Genomic DNA, 11,418 nt, shown 5'->3' with positions numbered 1-11,418 from the left:
GCTATAACTCCAGAGATAAGTTTAATCAATGAAAGTGTACAAAATTATGTCAATGAAATGGAGCAAATACCGTTACAAACAGTTGAGGAGCAAAATGCTGCGTTAAGTGAGCTCGAGGGAAAGAAACATCAACTTGAAAATCTATTGGAAAATATTCCATTAGATGATGAAGGTAATGAGTTACGAGAGAAGGGTAGTAGACTACTGGGACAACTCAATGATATTCTAAAACGGTTAGCTGGTGCAGTTGGGGAGAAGCTTGCAGCATTAGCTGCATTCAATGCAATCAAAGACGAAATTGAAACACAACTGTCATCATTGCAAGCTATACCGATGTTGATTTCTGATGAAATTACTATATCTGAGCTTGATAATCGACTACATAATATAAATGTAAGTGTCGTTGCATAGATAAGATTTAAAATTCTATATCCCGCATGAATGTTTTCTATAATCTGATGCGAGGGCTGTAATCTTGGTGCTTTTTTTTTTCTTTTTCTTTGTTCTGCGCAGATTTGATCTTTTCATTTGTCTGCTGCAGCCGAATTTTTGATGTGAATAATGGTTTGCATTTAATCAAGTTGTGTTCTTTTCCTGTTTTAGTTGACCGTTGAATCGGCTGCAATTAGTTCTAGTCATGTCCTCAGCTTGTGTCATTCCCGCAGTTGGACCATTTTTTTGCAGATCGATACAGAAAAGTTGCAGAAATTGAAGGAAAAATTGTTATATGCAAGTGTCTCTGAATCGGACAGGGAACAGTGCAGTAAAAGAAATGATCTCTTGTCAAAAATTGATGAGTTTCTGCTAAGTAGACAGGTATTATTTCCTTTGATTTCTATTTTCAGCATTATCTGTGCTGTTTTGTGCATTGGCAGATGAGGTTTTCAACAAATCTACCACTACTTTTATTGTTTAATGATCACTTTTAGCAAGTGTATTGCAGAAGGATCATGAATATTTTGAAGAAAAACGTATCCAGTTGCTCACTTGTGAAAGGATATTTACCGATTGTAAAGCATTATACAATGAGTTGGAAAAATTGATAAAGCATGGTCAGAAGTTGTTGAACGATTCAGAAGCTCTTCCTGATTCTTATGGTTCGGTCTCAGATGCATTGACTACTGTTATTGAAAGGGCAGTCAATTTACGTATCAGTGAACCGAAAATCGAACAACCGCAGGAGCTAGTTTTTGAACAGTTATGGAAACTAATTGACGAAGCCAGAGATGTGCAGACGCTATTGATTCAACGTGTTTATGTGTGGGAACAATTTGTAAAGGAACATGACTCATCAATGGAGAAACTGAACGGTATACGCAGACATATATGTGAAATTGAGGGACGCGGAATGAGAAGATTTGATCAAATGCTTGATGATTTGGAAGCTCTGAAGGTTTTTTTTCTTAATATAATTGACTTGACTTACGCTGGTCTGTGAAAAAATTTTCAAGGCCTGCATGTGGTAAACTGTTTGCTTTGCTTTAGCCTTACGATCTTGAACCGGTTTTAGGAGCTTTCACCTCTTTCAATCTAAATACTTCATTTAGACAGGTGATATATAGCGTTGTTTCAGGTTCTCTACCTGAGATGGTCGTTCCTCGCAAGTCTGCCATCACAACTACTGTCTCTGAGCTCACAGCTTCACCCACTAGCCTATACCCAACGAGAGGGAAAAGCGTTTGCTGAAGAAGCAAGTAAACTTGAGAAGAAAATCGAGGTTTTCTCTTCTTTTTTATGCTTTTTGACAGTTTGATTTGTTAGACTTTGTATAATATAAGAATTGAATTAAACTTGTTTAAAATCCCACATTTTTTCCTTTAAATAAAGAGGAAACTTTTAACTTACCAGTCGTTATTAGTTAGAAGAAACTTTTAACTTGCCAATTATTATTATCAATTATTATCTTACCAGTTATTAGTGGTTTTAATTGTTTTCGGAAAATGGGTGATTTTAAATATCCGAGTTTTAGAATTTGTTGGATTCCATGTCTGCCGAATTCCGTGTAAGAGAAGAAATAGTGCATTCGTTACTCGTAATATCAGATGAACTCGACGATATCAAAAATGCATTCAATGTTCAAAATATATCACCTCGTCTACAGAAGGTGTTTTTACTACAAAGAAAATGTTATACCGCAAAACTTTTGAAATCCTTCTAACTAAATGACTACTAAATGTAAAATGTGTAAATCTGGTAAGGAAACCAACTCTCATAAATTTATTAGGTTTAGCCTTAAGTTTGTGCCGTAATGGCATTGTCATATGAGCGCCGTATTCGGTATATTTTGTGTCATGTATAGGTTTCCAAAATACCACGTTCAACTGAACTTTAGTATCTGTTCAGTTCATTTTCTCAATATCTCAACAATTTATTCTTACGAAAGCAAACTCTACCGTTTTAGAAATTACAGCAGCGGTTGGAAGGTATTAGGGCTCATTTGAAAACACTGGACGAAGATATTTCCAAGTTCAACGATAACAGAATCTTTCTGAGTGAAGAAGAGGATATTGCAACTAAATATTATTTTGAACGATTAGAAGAGATTGAAGAAAAGCTAAAAGGAATGGAACTTACGGATACTGAAGAATTCGATGTTGATGCTGCAGCAGAAGTACTGGCAACAATATATCCAGATGACCATCCACGAGATGTACTACGTGAACAGGGCATTCTATTTGATGATGACGATTCATATGATCTTAGTCCTAGCACTGCTACAAGTGATGATGATAAGAGCAAATTCAAAACACCACCTGATGATGAAGTATGTATTATATGTTATGGAATTTTCCTTTGGTTAGCTTATGTCAGAATGAGATTCTCGGATACTTTATACAGATTATGAAGTGTGAATTCTTGTCACTTGTTCACTTATGGGTCAATCATTGAACTGACCCGGCAGCTAGAATTACAACTCTGTTTTAGAGTTTAAGCTCAAGCTTCCGAGAGTTCATGTACCGTGTACACTGACATGCTAGACTCAGTTTTCAAAAAAAAAAAACGATTCTAGTGGAAAAGGTTGACTTATCTGTCTAATCAACAATATGAGGAAAATTATAGGGCAGAAACCATTAAAATGAATCTCTGTCGTGTTTGTCTTCAACTGATACTCAAAGTATTAAAACTAATGATGAAAGCAAGTCACAGCCAGAAAGTTCCTTGTGTTAATTACAGCTAATACTGGAAGAAAGCGAGAGGGAAGATGCCGTTGAAGCTCATCCATCACTCGGTGTCGTTGCACTCTCACCAGTTCCTGATGATCCAAGTCCAGGACGTGTACATTACGAACGACAGCGTTCTCGTTGGAGACGTATACTTCGTACTGCATTACCTCTCCAGGTTTGTCTTTCACAGCTGTGAAGTGGAAAGCTTTTTGAACCAAGTATTTTATTTTTAGCTCAAAAAACCAGTTTTCAAGAAAATTTGTGCAGATACCACAGTCACTTGTCAGTCATTCGTTGCTACAGAATCTTAAATTACGATTTTTGCAGGCTATGCTTGTGTTACTTCTTGGTGCAGCATGTCTTGTACCACATTGTGATGATGAAAGTTGTTGCCAACTGCTCAATAATTTTGCGCGAAACTTTGATCCGTCGTTAGAATTTTTGAATGGACCGCCACCGTTTTAACGCATTTATGTCACTTATACACTCTTATTCACTGTTATTGCCAATTTTCTGTTGGAAAAGAAAAACGAATGTTCCGTTTCTTTGTTTCTTTTGTTGTCGATTCATATAAAACTTTTGAAGAGGATAAAGTCCGTGTAGTTCATTTGTTTTATATGTCTATGTTATAATGTTTACACATTGTTCTTTCTAACTTGTTTAAAAATAAATATTAAGCGAATTAATCATGCCTGAACATTTCAAAGGAAGCCAATAAGTTAACCGTCGAAGGATGCCGGTTATCTCAAAAGCGTCGGAAGGGCTGATGACCGTTCTCTAAATATATAATGAAGGCCCTGTAACATAACGACGAATCGTACATTTCGATTCTTCAATAACATTATTCAGCAATGGTACCTTTCTCATGTGCCATTCCGTTTATGCCGTTCAGCCAATCTCTCTTTAGTCCACAATACTTCGCAACCGTAGCACGAATATGTCTGTATCACATGAGTCGTGAATACCACAACTCCGATTTATGTTTAGCACTAGCAAAATTTTTAAATCCTTCACGCAACAACACGCAATAAAAGTAGTTGTAATTTTCTTGTAAACAATAGAGCAGCACCAAGGGAAGAATAAAACAGGAGCATATTTGACGAGAAAATCCAAACAATAGTTATTTCCCTAAAAAATTTTGGAAACAAAATGAATAACTTTGCAGGGAAAGAAATACAATGGTTAATTGTAGTATGGTAATGACGTGGCACAATAATTATATTATTGCCGTTGTTGATTTTGATAAGACACAAACGTATTCCAGGAATAGTACCCTGGACTGCAAAGGTATAAATTTAAGTTAGAAACAAGATTATTTAGAAAATTCAAAAACTGGGCAAAAATGGAAGACAAACAACAAAACATGTATTATGGATAATGATTTCAATTATATTATGAAACCACAACAATTTGATTATATGAATTTCTTTAAATAAATGTAAGAAATTTCTGGAGATGAGTTATGTTGTAATAGCGAAAGGGGCAAAGGGGAACTAAAACGCACGAAGAGATTGATTGATCCAGGATAGGAATAGTTTCCTAATGTAGAAAGAATAATATCTAAATTCAGGTGATCTCCGAAATGTGATGAATTTTCCCAATTTCCCTCCAGAAAAAGTGAAAAATTCCTTCAAAAGCGCTTCCCATTCTTAGGTGAAGGAAAAATGGCTGACGACATCCACATATCTTTGTTGACTGCTTTTTAATGATGCCTTGTCACTCCACATTTCTGGTTAATATGATCCATACATTCCAGTCCAATGTGTGTGATTTCAAAAACAAATGAAGGCTGGAAAAGTTAAATAAGTATGTTAAAAGCGGGAAGCTGTGGCACCAAATAAAACTATTCCAGGAAATTCCATTTTAATTGAAAGTACAGTGAGAGAAATCATATAATTAGAAGATTTATAAAATCATGTGAATACACCATAAAGTGAAAAAATGAGAAGGCACAAACAATTTGGTATTTTTTCCAGTCATTAGCATTTTTTTAAGGCAATTCCTCATAGATTGCAGAAATTGTAGATATTTAAAATTCATTAGCACGCTGGCTACGTTCAATTTCGAGTTCATATATGATTGTAATCGTTTTCGAATCCAAATACGCGACGGCTGAACGTAGTTCCAACAACTGCGTTCGATCGTAATGCTGCTTGCTTATATTCACTTCTGTCACAACGTTACTACCGGCTGTGGCGCTATTTAGTTGAGTCAAATTCGGGGTGCTACCTGTTTTACCAGAAGAACGCCACTGTACATTATTAGTACTTGTCGGTGAGACATCACAGCTAGAAATAAAGATAGTGATTATAAGAAATGTTATTCTTCTACTAATAAATCAAAGAAATTTCTGCCAATTACAAACTTGACGACTTGGCGGTTTGATGAGGATTGCAGCGGCATTGACTTTCTTCTTTCTTTGCGCTGTTCACGTTCTTCAGCTGATATGCGCGAATGATTTCGGCCAACTCTAGTCAAATATTCACTCAGAGCTGCTTGTGCTGCCTGCAGTATTACAACTAAATAATAAGAGGAAAACTTGAACAGTTCTCAGAATTGCAAGCTGCAAATTTGCGAAGACACGGATGATGTATCAGAAGCAATAAAAATTGATGGTGTACGGTTCAATTAGAGAATGAACCAAAAAGAAATATATTAATATAAAATTAACCCAACTTCACAACAACGTCAAGTTTTTTTATCAAATTTTATAAAAAATAACTTGAAGCACTTGTGGATCGGCGCATGACAGTTTCAAAGTGCCATCTTGCGTCGTTTCGATTGATATCCCAACATCATCATCATCATCATCATTGTCATCGATTCCTGTACCATTTGTTTCAGCCTAGAATCAAATTTTAGTCTGTCAAAAATCAGGTAGTGATTCATTACTTTCATAAACAAATGGCAATCAGAAGGGTGTTATATGATGGTAAAAAGACATCTGAATTTCCAATGAATGATGGGAACGCTGAGCATAGTTCAAATTAAAAGAAACAAAAGATAGATAGACTCAAAAATAGATAAATTTCATAACTAACATTTTTGACTTGAGCAAACCCAAAAGATGTGGAAAGTTTGTTTAGAAAAATAAGTGGGAACCATCCCGTAGTGTGATAAAGAAAAATGAATTTCACTGGGAACAAGTTGACCAAAAAAAGTAACAAATAAACGAAAGAATAAACGGGTACTCGATTAGGCGAAACATTACGACGAATTGTTTGCTCGATGAGACGTTTCGCATAATCAATCGACTCCTGGTTACTACCAGTTATTGTCAATGTACGATCCTTGCATTTGGAATCAACTTTTTGAAACGATATTACCGTTTTGCTCAGCTCTTCTACTACCGCTACACGCCGACCTTTCACACCCATTACTGCAAGGTTACATTCCAAATCAAACATTCTGGTTTGAAAAATTTGTACAAGCTCCCTTTGATAGCTACTGTTAAGTGTTCTAAAGATAAAGGAACAGAAGAAAAAAAGTTAAGTACACTGGATCGTATCCTAAAATATGCTCTAGTAATTCAAATTACGCCAGTCTCTATTAAACAATGGTTTGGATTTTCTGCAAAATATGTAGTCAACTAGATTACGTTCTCAGCACATAAATGCAAATACTTGGAATTACGGTATAAACAGAAAGGCAAAATTTCGAGTTACGATAAGTCGTCCAGTAAAATCTAACTTTCTAACAAGACTCACTTTTGCCAGAATCACTGTTGCGTATCACCATTTCCTCGCGTAACTGTGGAAGACGACTTTGAGGTGTTTTTGCTTTCAGTTTTGTCTGTTGCAGTTGTTTGTTGGCTTTCGCCCATGCTTCCACATCGATTGATGTTAACTGAGGCAAAATATTACCGGATGGCACAACCCCAGGAGCTACTATCGGTCGAGCCCATCCACCTAGACACACAATGGTAATTGAAAAGCAAATTTTCTTTCTTCTCTTCTATATTCTTCTTAAATTAGTCTCTTTATTACCTGTCGCCTTGATGACCTTGGATCCACCAGAGACGAACAGACAATCAAATCGAACTACATCCTAAATTCCTAATTAACTCGGTAATTTCTTTAGCAGTTTATTGTCAGTGTATGAACATGAATGAACTTCAACGACTACATAAAATCTAAATAAAAAAAAGTATGCTAAATTTTCACGGAACAAATACAATTTTCATGGAATAAATATAAAAACAAACTAGCGGCAGCGGCCGGTATCAGGTAGAAACTGGTTGGTGCAGGCTGTGGAGGGATTACAGAATTGTTTACTTCACCTCCAACATAAAGTGGTGGCGGAGGACCGGCGAAATTACCAAATGGATTCACCGGGATTGTACCGAACGGTGGAGCACTCACCGGTGCCGGATCTGCAAATAATTAATAGGAATATAAACAAAAGAAACACGTGAAAGGATAGGGAACTCACCCAATGATGAATCACTGATACCGATGTCATTATTCGTATAGTCACAACTAGTTAGTGTTTATGCCAAGTTTTGTTTTCTGATACCATCATATTGATACCATTGCTGAAGCAGTTACCTTGACCCTCTCATCTATTTTATCTTCTTAACTGGCCTCAATCAATAACAATCCATAATTGTGCGCCTATCCACCATTCTCGAAAATAACAGATATTGTGTCAAGCATGCCGTTAATATTAGATCAATTAAAGGGAATTAAAGGTACCGATTTGTGGCTGTTGTTGTTCAGGACGATTAAGATAGTACTGCGTATGTGCTAGGCTTGGTCTCCAACCCATTGCACGCAGTTCCACCAATTCCATCATTTTGAGCCGACATGGAGTCCCAAGTTGACCATTGTCGCGACAACAAGCTTGTCGCAGAGACACGAAAACTCGGTTCAGTTCATCTGCAGAAGTTACATTACTTATCTATCATCTTACAGTTAAATTTCCAAATATAGAAAAACATGCACGAAATAAATACGCGTCGTAAAGTCAGTCCGGCAATGGTTCAGCGATATTTCCCAATGCCAGTTGCGCTGTGCTATGTTATTGTCATCAAATTCCTTCGTTAATAGTTACTTCTGACCATTCTTCCACTGTTTCTTTCATTGCATCCAGCAGAATGGCCACTTACTTATTCATATGCTATCTGTGAACAGAATAATAAAATTTTTTAAAAAAATGGCAATTCTGAAGAATCATTTATAAAAGAAAAGCAAACTTTTATGGGACTGCTCCAGAAGTTGTCCAGAAAATTTTAGCTGTTGACAGAGAACAAAAATCTGATTAGCAAGCTGAGCGTTAAACAGTCCACTTTTCACCGACGCATTTATTTGATTCATCAAACTGAGCAGTTGCTCTAAAAACGATAAAAACGATCGTATTTCGAAGACGCATCACGAAGGATCATTAGAAAAACTATAATGACCCACTGTCATAGTGTGGAAAAAACCATAGTGGTTTTGTTTTTTGTTTTTCGACTAATTTATTTAATAGATATATCTGAGTATATTGATTCAAATTAATGATAGTTCCACATTACAATCACTTCTCATAAAATAATTTGACTTTTCAGCTTGACCTTTTCGTTGACCCCAGAATCAAGGCGAATATAGCTGTGCTAGATCAATCTGCTTCATCCTTACTAAATCTAGTCCATATTTGCTATCAAATGCACACCACTTAGCATTTGAAAAGTGATATTTTGAAGAAAAAAGATGTTTTGAAGTGGTAATAAAAAGTTGTAACCAATGTCGCCCTATTAACATGCGATATATCACACAGATTAGCAACGGTTCTTCTATTGTTCGCTTTACTCATTTTTGATACTTAAGATGGAAAAATTCAGTCTCAGACTTTTTCACTTGGAATTCCACATTTGAAAACACTTTTTCTCGAAACCTGTGACAATTTTCCAATGAAAATTTTCTTAATTACGAAAGACTTGCTGATGTGCTGAAATTGTTGCCAATACATCATTAACAGTTCGAGGTCAGTGTTTGGATTAGCATTTTCGATCATATAGGAAATGAAGATTCTAAGAATTTCCTAAAAAACTACCAGATATACATAAATGGTTGCAGAAAATTTTGGAGATAACGAAGGGATTCCAATTTTAGACATAAGTGACCAGCGTATTACCATCGTCACAACTGATGATCAAAAGCAGTAAATTCAGCATATACAAAATATTTTTTTTTTTACTTTGTTCTCATCATGAATCTTCCTTTTTCTTTTATTCAAATGAAAAAAGCTACTTTAAAAAAAATGGAAAAAAAACCAAGAAAAAAAAACAAAACATCCTAAGACAAACAATTTCCTAAGCGGTTTTCAATGAGGTCCATAATGATTAAGCAAAACCCAACGATTATTCAGTGGATCACTTTACTGATTTTTGTAAAACCAACTAAACGGAATTTTTTTCTACGAAAATTAATGTTCAATTATTCCCAAAAATTTTCAAATTTACAGGAATACCAGTATGTTTGCCAGCATGGATTAGGAGCCGACTTAGAATTATTCCATAATCATCCCCCGATGTCATCGTTTTAATTAGGACCTGACTAATTAGACCACAAAACTGGACAAAATATTTTTTAATTTAAGAGCTATTCTGCATTCTACAAAATCGACTCAACTGTTCACCTGTTCAAAAAAAGCTTTTCAAAGACTTACAAAAATTACAGCGCAGGATGGAGAATTTGACCCCCACACCAACGCTTCCATGTATGAAATTATTCCATTTGTCGCATAATAATGTTCACACTATGAATCATATTGAATTTAAATGGGAAAATTATTAAGGAATTTTTCAAATTCGACCAAACCAATGATAGAACGAATTGATGTAAAGAATTCACTGGTGTGTACAATAATCGTGTGAATAATTCTTCTCAACATAGAATTGTAAAGATTTAAGCGCTGACCTGTTAATGATGACGTACGACCCTGCTCTGAGTCATCATTTTTAAGAATGAGATATGAAATAAGCCGCAATACTTGGAGCTATACTATTCTTGATCAGAAGCGCTCCAAAGTTATTTGTAGGAATGAATTTTCCAGAACGCATATATCTGTGAAAAAAAAAGTGCTAACATCCCTTACACTCATATTTCATTTTTTTTTCTCCTGCTTCGAAATTTATGGAGAAATTTAAGTGTACAGAGGTATCCTTTCTTTCGGAAAAAATGTCAAGAAATCATTCAGAGAAAGTGGAATAAATGAATCTTGGGAGCAAACTAAAGGATAAAAATAATCTCTTCACTATTTGCGGAGATATAGTTAAAAATTAGATTGGCTGAGAAAATCATGACTGATGACTGATAACTGATAACTAATAACGCATCAAATTAACCCTTTCATCTCTGAAATTCTGAATATCCCAAACAAATTACCATATATATATGTTATCGTTCATTCATCTGTTCAGAAATTTCTACTGTTGCAATACCCATCGAGCAAGTAAAATTTATGGGATCTCTTCACTTTGCTTATTACTGTTGTTACTGATAAGATAATGATCTTGCTAAAAATTATTGTTGAGAAAGTAATAGAACGATTAATTTTTTCCAGTGTTATTTGGGAGTAATACATTACTGATGCTTTATAGAAAGGCATTCCGCTTTACTTTTACTTTCCGTAAGTCTCAGCCATTCTTTATTTCGTAAATTTTAATACATGAAAATGCAACAAAAGCAATGAACAAAATTCTCATTAACTTTGCGATAAACTGAATTAAAATTACTTTCAATAAACTGATCATTAAATTGTTTTTTAATGAGCTGAGCAGTATGCATGATGCATTCTACGATTTCTAGATAATATGCAATTCAATCTCACTCCATCATCTATTGCAGCAAATTTCGGCACAAATTACTGATATATTGAATCGAAAAGTCCAAAGGTTCATTACACTCTCAAATTTAACAAATAATATTTCTATGTCCATGAAGTTCCCAATATCGACAGTACTGGGTAGTCACTATCTCTTATGGCGGTTTAGCTAAATGTCAATCGCAAGTGACTTCTAAAATAAGCTTAGGTTGAAGCAGTTAGACTATTTCGTGTAGTTTATACATGCTTAGGTTACAATTAAATTAAAATCAAAAGAATCACAAAACACTATATCCGTCTGTTGCGTTCTTCAGATCTCTTCTTCAAAATTTAAAATTGTGGAAGGAAATTTCCAGAAAAAATCATAAAGATTGATGACTGTGTGTGTATGTGTGTGTGTGTGTGTGTGTGTGTGTGTGTGTGTGTGTGTGTGTGTGTGTGTGTGTGT

The 11,418-nt window shown here is 35.2% G+C and overlaps 2 protein-coding genes across 2 annotated transcripts; one reads left to right on the top strand and one right to left on the bottom strand.

Annotated features, from left to right (window-relative positions):
* Positions 1-57: 57 nt before the first annotated feature.
* LOAG_08942 (nuclear anchorage protein 1) lies at positions 58-3,629 on the top strand (the record flags this gene model as incomplete). The annotated part of the gene is made up of 8 exons (XM_003144472.1): positions 58-393; positions 685-816; positions 944-1,393; positions 1,574-1,717; positions 1,970-2,104; positions 2,402-2,764; positions 3,175-3,339; positions 3,492-3,629. The coding sequence occupies 8 exons, from the start codon at positions 58-60 to the stop codon at positions 3,627-3,629; spliced, it is 1,863 nt and encodes a 620-aa protein (XP_003144520.1).
* A 1,171-nt stretch (positions 3,630-4,800) lies between these two features.
* Positions 4,801-8,479, bottom strand: LOAG_08941 (KH domain-containing protein; the record flags this gene model as incomplete). The annotated part of the gene is made up of 8 exons (XM_003144471.2): positions 4,801-5,452; positions 5,530-5,669; positions 5,887-6,009; positions 6,356-6,543; positions 6,872-7,072; positions 7,369-7,536; positions 7,859-8,041; positions 8,359-8,479. 8 exons carry the CDS (start codon positions 8,477-8,479, stop codon positions 5,194-5,196), a joined length of 1,383 nt encoding a protein of 460 aa, XP_003144519.1. The 3' UTR covers positions 4,801-5,193.
* Between the last annotated feature and the right edge of the window lie 2,939 nt (positions 8,480-11,418).

This window comes from Loa loa, assembly GCF_000183805.2.
Source record: "Loa loa unplaced genomic scaffold supercont3.155, whole genome shotgun sequence".
Classification (NCBI taxonomy): Eukaryota; Metazoa; Nematoda; class Chromadorea; order Rhabditida; family Onchocercidae; genus Loa; species Loa loa.
Note: the sequence above shows the minus strand (reverse complement) of the source record. Positions and strands in the feature narration are given on the sequence as shown.